At 43.4% G+C, this 17,132-nt stretch overlaps 1 protein-coding gene across 6 annotated transcripts in view; it reads right to left on the bottom strand.

The window, feature by feature from the left end:
* Window positions 1-17,132, bottom strand: part of CEP152 (centrosomal protein 152) — a 66,016-nt gene that overhangs the window by 30,524 nt on the left and 18,360 nt on the right. For all 6 annotated transcript variants that reach the window (XR_005775590.1, XM_040414006.1, XM_040414002.1 and 3 more), the window contains exons 8-18: window positions 16,750-16,889; window positions 13,684-13,884; window positions 11,505-11,652; window positions 10,113-10,204; window positions 9,822-9,976; window positions 3,691-3,901; window positions 3,419-3,541; window positions 2,930-3,060; window positions 666-794; window positions 449-584; window positions 175-351 (exon numbers count right to left, since the gene is read on the bottom strand). Coding sequence is in view for 5 of the 6 variants with exons in the window: in XM_040414006.1 (XP_040269940.1) it covers window positions 175-351; window positions 449-584; window positions 666-794; window positions 2,930-3,060; window positions 3,419-3,541; window positions 3,691-3,901; window positions 9,822-9,976; window positions 10,113-10,204; window positions 11,505-11,652; window positions 13,684-13,884; window positions 16,750-16,889 (1,643 nt within the window). In the remaining variant the exon portion in view is untranslated. The remainder of the gene's footprint in view (window positions 1-174; window positions 352-448; window positions 585-665; window positions 795-2,929; window positions 3,061-3,418; window positions 3,542-3,690; window positions 3,902-9,821; window positions 9,977-10,112; window positions 10,205-11,504; window positions 11,653-13,683; window positions 13,885-16,749; window positions 16,890-17,132) is intronic.

The following is a 17,132-nucleotide window of genomic DNA, read 5'->3' on the forward strand; positions in this document are numbered from 1 at the left end:
AAAAAATTATTTGTAACTCAAAATAAGTATAATGTAATAATAAAAAAAAAATTTAAAAAAAAAATCGAAAATCACAGGCTTCACAAAAGTGACTGTCACAAGTATCTATATGTAAGAGCATTCCCTCGGGTATTCATATTGTGGTCCAAATCAAGTGATATATTGTCTACACACCTTCTCCTGCTCCTTTGTCCAGCTTCCTTTTGCCAATTCCAACTGTTCTTTTATCGTGCATTCCCTTTCTTTCTCCCACTGGGCCTTTACGTCAAACAAAGATGCTTGGTGTTTCAATTCTAGCTCCATTGTCTGAGTTTGCGCAGACTTTTCCATGTCTTGCAGTTTTTCTCTCCACTTGCAAAAAAAAAATAAGATCCAATTTAACATTTTTAGTTTGGCATTGTAACGATTTTATATTACGTTATATCAACAGATTAAAACATCGAAGTACCTTTTCTTCACTCTGCTGATATTCCTTTTTTATGCTGTCTCTGAGATTATCTTCTAGAGCATCCTTCTCTTTACAGACTGCTATATAACATTCCTGCACTGCTGTCATCTCATTGGTCAACTCCGTGATCCGAGACCTGCAATACATATATTCTGGTGTGAAAGTACTGTAATCACACATCAACACCTATTAGATAGAGGGAACTGAAATGTCTTACTGTAAGTTAGCTATTTCAGCCTCATAAGCCCGACACTGATATTGCTTCTCCGCTTCAAATATCTCACTCAATTCCGTTCTTATATGGTTCTTAATGTCTTCGTGATGCTGTTCATATGTGCGCTCACACCTGCAAACGCAAGGAGTCATAAGTCAACATCGAATATGAACATTTGTACAAACATGGAAGCCTCTGCTGCAAAGATTTCCAACATTGCAATAAAAACTGCATATTAGTACTGGAGTCTCGCCTATGGGAACACAGGGCATTAACGTGAATGTCGGCCAGATCTGCCGATTTTGGCAGAACCAGTGGACCATCTAAAGTGTATTGGGGTGTCCCAACTCCCCCTGAAGACGGATTTCCGAACAAAGAAACGTTTAACCCCTTAAGTACCATACCCATTTTAGGTTTTGCATTTTCATTTTTTTCTCCCCATATACCAATAGTCATAATTTTTTACATTTTCTGTTCATATAGCCATAAGACTGCTTATCTTTTGCCGGATACATAATTTATTCCGTCTGCCTCTCGGCAGGTTTGTCGTGCTGCCGCCAGAACTCCGGCCCGCCCCCATTATAGTTAATGGGGCCGGAGCGGATCACCGGCGGCACAAGTGCACTAGCGGCAGCACGGATCCGGCAAGCTGTTCACCTGCCGGAGAAGACTGCCACTAGTGTGAAAGTAGCCCAAGTTGTCTTTTTTAAAGGGCACTATTTAAGTTACAATGTCTGTTATTGGAAAATAAGAAAAAAAAAAAATCTAAAAAATCTTTGTGGGGTTAAATTGGGGGTTTTTGACATCACAGTTTTAGCGCAAGTGAACAATGATATGACGTCTTTATTCTGTAGCTCAATACGAATACAGTGATATCAAACTCATAGTTTTTTATTTATTTACTGCTTTAAAAAAAAAAAAACTTTTTCTGACAGCCACTGTATGAGGGCTTTTTTTGTGTGGGACAAACTGTAGTTTTTATTGGTACGTATGACTTTTTGATCACTGCTATTCAATTTTGTAGTGGGGAAAAAAGGTGACAAAAAACTGCGAATTGTTTGGTTTTAATTTTTTTTTCGTTACAGCATTCACCGCACAGGAAATTTTTTTTAAATATTTAAAGACTTCAGACATTTTCAGATGCAGCAATTCCTAATATGTTTATTTATTTCTTTTTTTTGTTTAACCCCCTTAGGAGTCTACAGCCTGGGATCTTTTGAACCCTTGTCCCATTCAACCTAATGCTACGTGCACAGCTTGGCAGGGAGTTTACCATGGCAGACCTGGGAAGCTTCAGAAGGATCCAGGCTGCCACAGTAACCCATCAGAGCCCCCACGATTTCACAGTGGAGGCTCCGATCTGAAGGCAGAGGGAGCCGCATCCCTCTGCCTTACCTCACAGATGCTGTGATCAGTGTTTATAGCGGCATCTGAGGGGTTAAATGACAAGGTTCAGTGTGATCGCTGTTCCCCGTCACTGTGGCTGGGTGTCTGCTGTATTATACTACCGGAATCCTATACGTATTGAGCGGGCACACTGCAGCAGAGCGCTCCATACAACGCCTCAGCCACTGTGAAGTACTGGTATGTCACAGTGGCTGAATGGGTTAAATACAACATGCCCAATCCTTTAATTTTCAAGAGAGATAAGCCACTACCAAGAGTGCCTGGCAGCAGGTTAAACCCCTCTACTTACTGAGGACACATGTATGCTCAAATGACCAAGACCATTGTGTATGGAGGAGTCAGGTGGAATATCTGCCAGGCAACAAGTAAAGTGTATAGCCACCTTTATGCCTCATTCACACGTCAGTGTTCGGTCAGTGATTTCCATCAGTGATTTTGAGCCAAAGCCAGGGGCGACTCTAAACACAGAACAGGTGCAGATGTTTCTCTTAAACCTCATCTCTGTGGAGGCTCCAATCCTGGTTCTGGCTCACAATTACTGATGGAAATCACTGATGTGTGAATGAGACCCTATACTAAGGAATCCAATATATTGATCTCGTCAAAGCCAAACAGTTAAAGCTATGCGCACATCTGCGGCGAAGGTTCCAGCAAAAATAAAAAAGGAACCTGCAACAGCGCTAAATGTCTGCACTCACACCAGAACCAAGCGGACCCCAGTATAGTGAAGGGGATCGAGCAGGGTCCGGCATATGATGTGGCCATTCAGGTATTCTGATCCCATGGCAGAACAGAATACTGAAATCTAGGCACAAGGGTGCACCTAGCCTAAGCACAAGACACAAAGGTTCTGTTGGCACCTGTCAATAGACTCCTTCTTATCTTTATCAAAGTCTTCAAACATTTGTCTCATTTGGCTGCAGAGTTGCTGGTTCGCGGCCTTCAATTTCGCCTCATTTGTGGCAAGTTCTTTAATACACAGCAATTGTTTCTACAGAGAATAAAAAGAAACAATTGTGGACAATTCGAAAAGAAAGAAATATCTTGGTAAAGATGGCAAGTTGCATTAGTGACAGCCATTACAGATTTGTATTTAAACCGACCACAATTCAAGTTGCAATTGTAATAGATTATACAAAATTACCACCACTACCACCACCACCACCACTACCACTATCACTACCACCACCACCACCACCACCACTACTATCACTATCACTACCACTATCACTACCACCACCACCACTACCACTACCACTACCACTACCACTACCACCACCACCACCACCACCACTACCACCACTACCACCACCACTACCACTATCACCACTGGACGCTGTATTTTCTACCTCAATTTCTTGCTGCAGCTGTTGCTTTTCCAATTGCAGTCGTTGAATCTCCTGGTCTGTATCAGCTACTGGTCTAGGTGGAGATGTAGAATCCAACAGTCTATCAAAGTTATTTGAACTGGCCTACCATCCAAAAACAAAAGTAGAATGGAAATAAAGCCAGTCATCGTCGCCTAGATAAACGTATACAATGCAGCATGACCTACATACAGTACACACCCATCCAGAGAGACATAATGCCTTAGACTCACACAAATACAGCAGACGCTCACCTTGCATTCCTTGGTCTCTTTTTCAGCACTTTCCAGTAACTTTTTCAGTTCCTCAGTTTTTAGCTGATATCCTTTCAGATCCGATTGCAGCTGAACAATTTGCTGTCGTTTTGCTTTGTTACTGCAGAAGGAGCGTTCAAGTTCTGCTTTCAGCTCCATAATAATCTCCTCAGATGAAAGATCTTTCCTAAGACCATTAATAGGCATCACCCTAGAAATGCATAACAAAAAAAATAAAACATAAAAAAAAAAAAAAAATTATCTATCTATATATCTCTATCTATCTATCTATCTATATCTCTATCTATCTATCTATCTATAATGATATTAACATAGCAAATAATGGAAACATGAGAGCATTACAATGTCATTAAGCTGAGTACCCCAAGGGCATACGAGACCGGAGGTTGGCTGCAGTGGTTATGTGCCTTAGACAGCTATGTCACCGCTTCAGTCTGTAAAATGAAACCAGAGGTGAGGACCAAAGCTGCAGAATTGGAAACATTGGGGGAACTAAGTGGTAAAACTATAGCTCATCTGGTAAAGAATTCAGCAACCAGGGTGCATCTATGGATACTTAGGAAACAAAGGACAGACAATGGTGTGACACACTAGCAGATTAGGGACGAGAGTCACACCGGCTGAAGAAGGGTGAGAGACCAAGAGGTCTTGATCGGAAATTACCAGAACTGAGTAGGCTTTAGGCAGAATGAGAGCCAAAACAGACTGCAAACACAGGCACCTTGCGAATGGAAGAAAACAATCAAACAGGCCACAAACCAGACAGAGGACTGTAGTAGACATTCCAAAAAGCCGTGGAATGACGCAAGATTTGTAGGCCAAAAGCCCAGGAGAGGCAAGACTCCTGTCTGATAGAAGCCTCCTTGTCGCTGGTAGATGGGCCCAACATATTCTTGATTTAAAAAACATGTGCAAAGTGCTTCTAATTTTCATACAGTAAGTACAGCAATTCATACAGCATAAAAAAAGGAGGAGATTTTGACCGAAGCCACTTTGGATCTATGATCCGAAGCTCATTTTGCTCACCACTAATAGTGGTAATGCAGTTTACATTTACTCATGTTTTCTATGTTTGCATATGTCTTTATGCATGAAGCTGTGTGCTGGTACTTTTAGTTCTTGTTTGCTTTTGCACTGCAGCCATGGTAGTGTGCACCTGTGCCCGCTTTATATATAGTTTATCAAAAATATGCACAAAGCAGGGAGGGACATACCGCCTGTGCAGCTGATTCAGCTGCACAGGGGCCCAGAGAGGGAGGGGGCCCATCCCAGTGCTAGCAAAGATGTTTTTTTTTCTTTATTTTATTAGTTTTTTCCCCTCCCTTCCTCTGCCAACAGGGTAATCTGGTAACCTTCGGGTGCTGGTAAGAGGTAGGGGCATTTGGGGGGTCCTGATAAGGACCACTGTGTATCTGCTGCTCATTCTGCTTAAACTCCATAGCTGAAGGACCTGTAATGAACTCCTAGTCATGTGATCTTTTCAACAGTGGTAGTGGTGGTAGGACCTGTGATGAGGTCACCATCATGTGATTGGTGCAATGCAGAGAAGTCGAATAGACCTGTGATACCATGGAATGAATGAGTGCCAGAGAAATGCTGGGAGATGTGGTTAACCCTTATTAAAACCTCCTCCCTGCTTAGTGGGAGGGAAAAATGTTATTTAACTGGGACTGTATGTTAGAACGGCTGAAGGGAGAGGAGGGGTGTTCGTTACATGGGACTGTAGGTTATAGAGGATTGGGGAAAAATGACTGGTGTTATTTACATGGGACTGGATATTATACAAGACTAAGAAAGATGGTATTTACATGGGACTGTGTTCTAGAACTTTGGAGGGAGAGGACTGGTGTTATTTACATGGGACTGAATATTATAGAGGACTGGAGGGCAGTGAACACATGCGGGCTGCCATCTTTAGTAAGGTAGACTCACCCGTCCGGTGATGCACAGGTAAGCCCTTACCTGTGCCGCGAGCCGGTCTGAAATCAAATGCAGTCACCGGGAGCAGGCAGTTCCAAGAACAGCCCGATGAAGGCCCCCGGCGGCTGTTCTCGGAACTGCCTGCTCCCGGTGACTGCATTTGATTTCAGTCCGGCTCCCGGCACAGGTAAGGGCTTACCTGTGCATCGCCGGACGGGTGAGTCTACCTTACTAAAGATGGCAGCCCGCATGTGCTGGCGAACACTGCGAACTGACCATCACTGATGTTATTTACATGGGACTATGTGTTGGAGGGGGCTGAAGGAGGGGATTCAAGTTATTTATATGGGACTCTATCTTCTAGAAGACTAAGGAAGAGAGGTTATTTACATAGGACTGTATCATATAGAAGACTGTAGGGAGAGGACAGGAATTATAACACAGATGCCTTCAGCTGCCAAGAGCACATGTAACAGGTCAGCCCTTTAATTGTGCAAGCATGAGGGAGTTTTTTCTTCTTTAACTTCCTGTGAAGGGGCACATATCTGGGCATAGCTACCATGAAAAGGCCACATATCTGGGCATAGCTACCGTGAAGGGGGTACATATCTGGGCATAGCTACCATGAAGGGGGCACATATCTGGGCATAGCTACCGTGAAGGGGGCACATATCTGGGCAAAGCTACCGTGAAGGGGGCACATATCTGGGCAAAGCTACCGTGAAGGGGGCACATATCTGGGCATAGCTACCGTGAAGGGGGCACATATCTGGGCATAGCTACCGTGAAGGGGGCACATATCTGGGCATAGCTACCGTGAAGGGGGCACATATCTTGGCATAGCTACCGTGAAGGGGGCACATATCTGGGCATAGCTACCATGAAGGGGGCACATATCTGGGCATAGCTACCATGAAGGGGGCACATATCTGGGCATAGCTAGTGTGTAGGGGGCATAAATATGGGCATAGCTACTGTGAAGGGTGCATATATCTGGACATAACCACTGTGAAATGAACGCATATCTGGGCATAACTGCTGTGAAGGGTGCACAGTGCGGGCATTACTACTATGTGCAGGTACAAAGGGGAAATAATTACTACGTGGGGGGCATTAAGGGGACTGGGTGTGTATAATTATGCTCTGCGCGGAGTTAGAGGCGTTGTCTAGTATGAAAAAATATACTGTAAACATATTGACCTATATTAACAAGATGTTTTTTTTATTTGCACATATATGTTTATATTTGTATGTGTGGTTTTGGGGGGCCCAGGTACATTCTTTGCACAGTGGCCCTTTGCTGTCTGTGTCCTCCCCTGTATGTAGTAAGTATAGCAGTAATGCAGTTTACATTTATTTCATGTTTTCAGTGTTTGCATGTGTCTTGTGCTGCTACTTGTAGTTCGTGTTTGCTTTTGCATTGCAGCCATGGTATCATGCACCTGGACTCTCTATCTATAGTTTGGAGGTGCTGGTTTAACTCTCTCTTGCAAAGGGGACCCATAGGGTGTAACCCATGGGGAAGAATCTGCTCCACTAGAGTGAAAACTCCAAGACCAACCCCCGCTGAAGAAAAAACTATGAAACTGGAATAGAAAGAACAGGAGGAAGAAAACTATGGGCCAGATTTATCATTAGCTCAGGTCAGAATAATGGAGCGAAAAAGTCCCCAAAAAAGTCCCAAACGCTAAAACTGCGCACAAATTTGCGACTTTTTTCTGCTCTGCACTATGCTCGCCAGTTTTCTGAAAGTGGGCGTGTTTTCTTATGTAAATTAATCTCTAGACAGATTTACTATTGGGACCATTTAAAAAGTCGCAAAAAAGTTGCAATTTCACTCCAGTGAGGACCATGCTTATCTTATGAGACTTTTTAATAGAACATGCGACTTTTTCATAAAAATGTGCGACTTTTTCGTAAAGATGTGCGACTTTTGTAAAGCTGCTTACTGACGGATAAACTGCTACCATCAAACCACATTTATTACAGTCTTAAAGGGCCGATCATAAATCTGACTTGGCTAAAACTGACTTTAGCCATATGTTAAAGTGGAGTGAGCTGTCAGAGTAATGATAAATCTGGCCCTATGTGTATTAGCAAGATGAACATGAGGACGAACTGAAACCACAGAAAGAATAGAGAATAGATCCTGGATCGGACTGCAGTCCCTCCTTGAGGAGACAGTCACCAAGTGGGCCACCACAGCTAGGAGCGTGTAGATAGCGCCTTCCAGCGTCCGGGCTCCATAGGGACGCTGGATGAACTGTATGCTGGTGGCTGCAGAAAGGCTCCTCAGCGCCAAAAGAACTAGAAACAGGTACACAAGAAAAAGAGTCACGTGATCACAGTTACACCACGTGGGATGCCGATCCGGAGCGCGGAATACACCGCACAACAGAAGACAATCTTCGGGGTCAGGCGAGTAGCTGTACTACAGGTGGGACTCCCCTGTAGTAAGCGAAACCCAGTCTCTTGTGAGTAGAGACAGTGGAATAAAATAACATTGTATTAACTTCTGTGACACTAATGGGTCTATAGAGGAGTATACCCACTGGACCAGACACTATTTTAACGGCTTACAATTCTGGGGATATATCATTGAACTGACTGACAACACTTAGCAACTTGGACCATTGCCAGCAAAACCACATACAGGTTGTTATCAATAGGAGTATGAGCTTTATAGTACACCGACTGATATTGATGCAACTTCAACAACTGCATGTGTTATTATTAATGTGTCCCTAACCTACTAACCCGTCAATTATGGTTACTATAGACCTGGTGAAACTCCTCCCACTTTTCATGTTTTATGTCTACATTTTATGATAGTTTATGATGTTTTTTATGATAGTTGATATAATTTTATTAAGAATAAATATTATTTATTAGCATAACTTTTTAATTCATACATATGAAATACAGATGGTGAGTGCCTGCTGTTTTGTTACATAAAGATTTATCCCAAGCAGATCTCCATTGCCATAGTGATAGGAGGGGTGAGCCACTATAAACTAAATCATATTCCCTAAACTAAAACCGATTAGCTCGATAGTAGGGTACTTTCACACTAGCGTTTTTGTTTTCCGGCACAGAGTTCTGTCCTAGGGGCTCAATACTGGAAAAGAACTGATCAGTTTTATCCTGAATGGAGAGCAGTCCGTTCAGGATGCATCAGTTCAGTGCCTCCTAGGTTTTTGTACGGAGAAAATACCGCAGCATACTGCAGTTTTCTCTCCGGCCAAAAATACTGATCACTTACCGGAATGCCGGATCCGGCATTAATTTACATTGAAGTGTATTAGTACCGAATCCGGCATTAAGCGTTCCGGAAAAACGGATCCGGCTTTCCGGATGACACCGGAGAGACGGATCCAGCAGGCAGTTCCGGCGACGGAACTGCCTGACGGAATCCTCTGCCGCAAGTGTGAAAGTACCCGTAAGAGAAGCTAACACTTTTTCTGCTTAGTGTTGCCTCCTAGTGGTTTCACACAAAACTATATTATTAATCTGCTCTGCTTCTACTGCTCTATAACATGCTGCATTTTGTGCTGACAGATTCTATATATGCTGGACACAGATTTTTGGGGCATCCCAGACATGGGTGATAATGAAAAATGTATGAATATGTGGAGAGCTCATGTCCTTTCTAGGAAAAATAACTACAACGCTACATTACTTAAAGAGGACCTTTCACCTTGAAAAACATTGTGAACTCTAAGTATGCTGCCATGGAGAGCGGCGCCCGGGGATCTCACTGCACTTACTATTATCCCCGGGCGCCGCTCCGTTCTCCAGTTATGTCCTCCGGTATCTTCACTCACTAAGTTATAGTAGGCGGTGTCTGCCCTTGTCCTGTGGGCGTCTCCTTCTCCTAGGCTGCAGCGCTGGCCAATCGCAGCGCACAGCTCACAGCCTGGAAAGTTTTTTTCTCCCAGGCTGTGAGCTGTGCGCTGCGATTGGCCAGCGCTACAGCCTAGGAGAAGGAGACGCCCACAGGACAAGGGCATACTCCGCCTACTATAACTTAGTGAGTAAAGATACCGGAGGGGATAACGGGAGAACGGAGCGGCGCCCAGGTATAATAGTAAGTGCAGTGAGATCCCCGGGCGCCGCTCTCCATGGCAGCATACTTGGTTCACATTGTTTTTCAAGGTGAAAAGTCCTCTAAGACAGAATTTATAAAGTACCTGTTGAATCGTGATTTCTGCCAATTAACTTTCCTAATACCCAGATCCACATAAGAATCGGATAGTTCTTGTTCCTCTTCACCACTGATAAAAACTCCCAGTTTGGCAGCAGACTCGTACATGGTAATTTGCTCTTTTAATTCCTTTATTTCAACCTAAATAATAAATAAAAAAATAATGCATTGCATAGTTCAAGTTTATATGACTAGCAGCCAATAAAAAAAAAGTTCCATCCCAGTATTGTTTGAAAGAGCTTACACTTTGTAGGCAACTGTACAACTACGCACTGACCTGCAAAGCCTTGTTCATGCCGTCACTTATTAGTTTCGAGGATTGCAACTGCTGAAGCTGCATCCGTAACTGTGTAGTCTCCTGAATCGAGCCTAAAAAGTATAAAATGAGTAATGAAGAAACTCCACTTAAAGGGAGTCTGTCACCACTATATGACCATATACAGCGCTTACATGGCGCTGTAGCACTCCTATACATGAATGTAACGGTACCTTTTGTTATTTTCTTTAGACATCGAGAAGCAGGAAAAACTAAGTTTATTTCATATGTAAATGAGCACTCGCAAGTGCCCAGGGGCGGCGTTCAGTGTGTAGGAGCCCAGGCTGCTCTGCCTTTGGCTGGGGAGGAGTAACTTCCCTAGGTCTGACCAAGATCCCGCGCCTGCGCACTATGATGCCCATTGTGGGCACAGCATCAATTCAACTAGTGCGCATGCCCCGCCCTGGCAAAGCAGTGCGAAGGCGCAGCATCTAGGGATGATACAAGGGAAAAGGAGGGCGGGCAAAGGAAGAGGCTGGGGGAGGAGTAACGGTAAAAAAGGCAGAGCAGCCTGGGCACCTACACACTGAACGCCGCCCCTGGGCACTTGTGTTAATAAACGTAGTTTTTTCTGCTTCTGGATGTCTAAAGAAAATAACAAAAGGCACCGTTACATTCATGTATAGGAGTGCTACAGCGCCATGTAAGTGCTGTATATGGTCATATAGTGGTGACAGACTCCCTTTAATGACAAAATATATAATATAAAGATCAGGAGCATCATCTAGTCATGCTAATAAATGCTCCAGGGTCACATGCACATATGCCTACGAGAAGCTGCTCACGTCAAAAGCTCTGCCATTTGTGCTATGGACCCTTCTCCCTTCCTAGTTCACTAGCAGGATCACTGTCTGGCATGTGCCACAGCCTTTTCACCACTCACATTACCTCTGCCCTGTTGGTACACTTCTACACATGGCGTTTCATTGCTGAGTCTGCTGTAATCACAGGACATCATATGCCAGCTATTAACCTCTACAGACACACAGACACTTGCTGTAGGGATCGTTATGGTTGAAAGACATAAAAATAGCTTAAATAACTTAAATATACCTTATACACTCTCTCAACAAATCAGGAAGCAAAGTGCTGCAGCCTCCAAGTGGATGTGAACAGCAAAAGGCGCAAATGTTCTCGTTCGTCATTAGAAGCGGTCACTAGAGGTGCACTTTAAACATTTTACAGCATACTAAATACTAGAATCCCAAACAGACAAGACTTATTCTGAGCAAGAATCCATTTTGCCCTACGTCTGCGATTCCTATTTTCAGCCAATTTTGACTGGTCCACAATCCGCCTACCAAGGTGAGTACAGTTCTACCACAAAGGTAATGTTTAAAGGCCCTCTCCCACCTGTGTGCAGGAGGTTAGCACATTGCTTTTGACTTTCTTCCAGGCTCCTAGTCAGGCGGTTAATAATGTCAGTTTTCTCCATCTTGATTTCTTCTTGGGTTCTCTCAGATTGTTTCAATCGTTGCTCCAGGCGACTACAGATTTCCTTCTATTTGAACAAACAAGTTATGAAGAAACATGAGCAACGCAGAAGCAATACAGTACATTTCGAAAGTCTTCAGACTTTTTCACTTTTTTCATTTTGTTATGTGGCAGCCTTGTGCTAAAATTTAAAAATAAAATAAAAAATTATAATAATAATAATCAAGTTTCCCTCATCAAACTGTACTCCATACCCCATAATGGGAAAGTGAAAACAGAATTTTTGAAACATTTGAAAATTTATACAAAAATGTTTACATAAGTATTCAGAGCCTTTGCTAGGACACTAGGAATCTAGCTCTTGAACATCTCGGAGAGGCCACGTGTGATAAATTCAGTTAAATGGACATGATTTGGAAAGACGCAGCCCTGTCTATATAAGGTCTCACAGCTGACGATGCGTATAAGAACAAAAACTAAGCCACGAGGAGGAAAGAACTGCCTGTAGAGCTCAGAGAGAAGGAGATGGGCACAAATAGCATTTCTGCTGCACTGAAAGTTCACAAGAGCACAGTGGGGGGAGATTAATCAAAACCGGTGTAAAGGAAAACTGGCTTAGTTGCCCAAAGCAACCAATTTAGGCTACTATTACACCTGCGTTCGGTGTGGATCCGTCTTGTATCTGCACAGACAGATCCGCACCGACAATGCAAACGCTTATATCCGTTCAGAACGGATCCGTTTGCATTATTCTTTTAAAAAATAGTCTAGGTCAAAACGGATCAGTTTTCAATTGCACCAAATTGTGTCAGTGAAAATGGATCCGTCCCCATTGACTTACATTGTAAGTCAGGACAGATACGTTTGGCTCCGCATCGTCAGGCGGACATCAAAGCGCTGCAAGGAGGCTACAATACTGACTAGTCAGATTTTTTTTTCAGCTTATACTATAGTTCCATAGAACTACAGTACAAGCTGAATTTGCTGTTATCCTATGTTGCCATGCCACCTGCAGGCCAAATAGGAACTGCAGCTCTAATATGCTGGGTCTCTTCAGAGAGACTCAACGCATTACAACAAAGGACCGGCTTCATGGATCACTGCACGGCATGACCACTGCATTTTAGGGGTTAAATGCCTGCCATTGGCATTATTGCCGGTAGCGGACATTAGCCGCTGGCCTCTGCTGTTTGCAACAGTAGAAACCCGCCAGCTATGGTGCCTGCTGCACGAGCGAGTGGACTCCATGTTTAAAGACTCTCCCAGTGCTGTACATGTAAAGGGGGTTTCCGAGACTTTAATACTGATGACCTATCCTGTGGATAGGTCTTCAATATCTGATCGTGGGGTCTGACACCTGGGAACCCCACCAATCAGCTGTTTGAGAAGACACTGGCACACAGCCTAGGAAAATCTGAAGACTACAACGGAGTTACTGCAAGCGCCCCTGCCTTCTCAAACAGCTGATTGGCAGGGGTGTCGGACCCCCACCAGTCAGATAATGATGACCTATCCTGAGGATAGATCATCAATATACAAGTCTCGGAAAACCTCTTTAAAAGGGGACCTTTCATTACAATAAAAAAATCGAAACTAACTATACAGACATGGAGAGCGGCGCCCAGGGATGTCCCTGCACTTACTATTATCCCTGGGCGCCGCTCCGTTATCCCGGTATAGGCTTTAGTATCTTCAGCTCAACTGGGAGGAGCCTGCTCTTGTTCTCCCAGGCTGTAGCCCTGGCCAATCGCAGCACTCAGCTCATAGCTTGGGAGAAAAAAAACTCTCAGTCTACAAGCCGAGCGCTGCGATTGGCCAGGGCTACAGCCTGGGAGAAGGAGACGCCCAGGAGAACAAGAGCAGGCGCCCAGGGATAACAGTAAGTGCAGGGAGATCGCTGGGCGCCCCTCTCCATGTCTGTATACTTAGTTTAGATTTTTTATCGTAATGAAAGGTCCTCTTTAATTAGTTTCACTCCACAATTATCAATGGAACTTTTTTTACTCAGTAAGGAATAAATGAAGCTGCATCATGATCTACTGTACATCGCCATGGCCCCAGTAAGACTACTATATGCAGCTACATCCTCACTCCATACCTGCTCTGTTAGTGCAGCGTTAACCTCATCCAGCTTCTGCTGCAGCGACAGCAATTGCTCCTCATTCTTCTTCTTAAGCATGGATACAACAGCCTCATGTTGCTCCCTAGCTCTGTGGATTGAATCAGAACGCCGCAGGTCCATGACTTGCTGCTGCATACTGTCCATTGCAAGCTTGGAAACTTTCAGCTCCTTCCTTAACTGAACAAAACGCATGGAACATTTCAGAACATTGATGTAAATGACAACCAGCTCCTCTCTCAAGAGGTCCACAATGCTAGTAATTGCTCAATAACATTTTAAATTGTACAAGATTTTGCAGCTTTGTTATAGAAGGCAAAATCTGACACATGTATGCTAAATAGAAAAAGAAAGACAAAACTATGATGCAAAACCTGGTAGGCATGGAGTTCCCAAGGATGCTCCAGTTATGGTGTAGGACTCAGGGACAACCATGCAGATTGCATGCCAGTTTAGTTCAGTTCCTGCTGCATGCCTTCACCGGACCTGCTTGTATGTTCTCATGCAGTAGGAAGATCATAGAAAATCAAGGATGTTTGATGGGTCATTGCTCTTCATGAAAAACACCAATATCCATAAGACTTCATTGGTGTAATCGCATCTACAGCTTACAAAACTGTACCTCTAGATAATACAGGCATAATACCCAAGGACTGGTACAATTTCATAATGCACAGATGCTATTATATCCCGAATAATATCCAGGAGGTACTGGCAAAGGCGGATTGGCCATAGGACCTTACAGGGAAATTTCCCGGTGGGCCTATGCCCAGGGGGCCGTCTGGGTCCTGCTGACGGCTGGCCAATGGAAGTTTTTGGGGATATATTTTGTGCTGCTGGCAGTATTTTGTGATGGGCTCTGGTATTTGGCCCTGTTGGGGTGGCATAATGTGCCGCAATATGGTATTGCTGGCCCTGCCTTCCATCAATTTGGATCCAGTTACAAAATGGGGCCACTTTTAGTATTTTTTCCAGGGCCACTTTAAGTTCCCAATCCGCCCCTGGGTACTGGCATTCTTCATGAAGAGCAACATGCTAGCAAGTATCCTTTATTTTTCATGCTCTTCCCTTTGCTTTAGTATGACCACTGGAAGAAGGAGGATGTGTCTTACAAGACATCACCATTTTATATTGATACAGGGCAACCTGCTTCCAATGTGGCTCACAAATACTGAATCTCTTACCCTTACTTAAAAGGACACTTCTGCAAGAAAAGGGTATTTTTTTAACTCAATATTAATACAAAAAGGGAATAACTCTGCGGTGATTAAAAATGTTTTTATCGTTTAGAGTAGATCTATAGCACTGGAATAACAGTATGACAGCTCTATCATTCTCTTAATAGGCCTAGGTCAAGAGGACTTATCAGTGTAATTCTCTAATATCCACATATAGGCTATTAATATGCGATAATTATTATTATTTTTTTTGCAGTGTCCCTTTAAATAAGTGGACAGATCAATCACTGTCTAGAGTCTAGACGAACACATCCAGCCAAATACCTGAAGAAATCTGAACTGAGCCCAAATATACAAATCACTAGCCTCTGCTTTCATATGCAGCACATACTGGCATCGCTGAAGTGGTCAATAATTGTGGAAAATATCACAAGAGAGGTTTTCGGTTTTGTTTTTTATAACTCATAGACAACTTCTTTAAAAGGGTAACTGTCATATTTTTTTATTTGCTAGTTTATTAGAGCTAGGCATGTATACCTAGCTCAAAAGCTCTGGAATTACCTTATAATAACAGTTTTCATTCAGCTTTCCACTGCTCCCTTAAAAGACTGTTACTAGGGCTTGTCTGTCTCCCAACTTAATGTAAACAGAAGACAGAGGGGCGGTCCTTCACACTGCATGCCTGCATTAGGCTTCAGAGTGAGGAGGCGTGTCTCTCAGTAATCCAATCTGATTGGCTGGCAGGAAGCTGCTGGCTACAGCAAGTGTGTATGGGAAGTGAGGGAAAGCAGTTTTGGTATCAGAGAACTGGCAGTGGAGCCATCTTGGGAAGATCCTCAAACTGTAAGGCCCCTTGCAGACGAGCGTGTCCGGATTAGGTTCGGATGCGTTCCGGGTGCATTGAGGCAAATGGGTGCAATGAGTTTTGCACGCTCGTGATAAAAAACTGAATGTGGTACCCAGACCCAAACTTCTTCACTGAAGTTCAGGTTTGGGTTCTGTGTTGTGTAGATGTAATTATTTTCCCTTATAACATGGTTATAAGGGAAAATAATAGCATTCTTTAATACTGAATGCTTAGTACAAGGTCAATTGAGAGTTAAAAAATAAAAAATGAACTCACCTCCTCCAATTGATCGCATAGCTGGCAGTCTCCTGTTCTTTCTTCGGGACCTGTCAAAAGGACCTGTGGTGACGTCACTGAGCTCATCACATGGTCCATCACCACGGTGATAGACCATGTGATGTGACGTCACCACGGGTCCTTTAGCCGGCAGCTCATGATTAAAGAAGTAAGAAGAGACCGGCTGCTCTCAATTGACCTTCTACTAAGCATTCTGTATTAAAGAATGCTATTATATTCCCTTATAACCATGTTATAAGGGAAAATAATACAGTGAATAGACTGGCACTTGCTTGCGGATGCTTGCGATTTTCACGCAGCCCCATTCACTTCTATGGGGCCTGCGTTGCGTGGCAAACGCACAATATAGAGCATGCTGCGATTTTCACGCAACACACAAGTGATGCGTGAAAATCACCGCTCATGTGCACAAGCCTATAGAAATGAATGGGTCCGGATTCAGTGCGGGTGCAATGCGTTCACTTCACACATCGCATCCGCGCGGAAATCTCGCCCGTGTGAAAGGGGCCTAAATGTTTAAACTCAAGGAAAACAGTGGTATGTGAAGAAACTAAAAATTGCTTTATGCATAATGCTGCTGCAGCAGTAACATGCCAAAATAGATTTTTTTTTTAATGAAACAATGACAGTTACTCTTTAAATTGACAAATTGTAAAGTATAAAACCTATAAAAAAAATATACCGGTTTAAATATCTGATAACTATAATTTAAGGATTACATACCTGCTCATCGTTTGTGGTCAGACCATCAACGGTTCTCTCTAGGGCAGTTATCTGGCCTCGTAGCTGAAGCTCTACTTCTTTGGAATTTTGAAGCAAACTCTGTGATTCTTGTATACTCAGTATTACTCCATCCTTTTCATCTTAAATGTTACAGAAAGCATAAGCATAAAGTATTGTATAGGGAGACCCCCCCTCCAGCATGAGTATGATAATCGCCCAAGATGCTGTTGTTACCCTAAAGCATAAGTCTAATATTCAGATAATCTAAGTTGCCAATGTTCTAGGATCTAGCAACGGCCACAAGATATCATGTATCAGTAATACCTATAGCATCGTACAATGGGTGAATGCTGGTTTAGCCCACACAAAGGCTCGTATCACTG

Source organism: Bufo bufo, chromosome 1, assembly GCF_905171765.1.
Source record: "Bufo bufo chromosome 1, aBufBuf1.1, whole genome shotgun sequence".
Taxonomy (NCBI): Eukaryota; Metazoa; Chordata; class Amphibia; order Anura; family Bufonidae; genus Bufo; species Bufo bufo.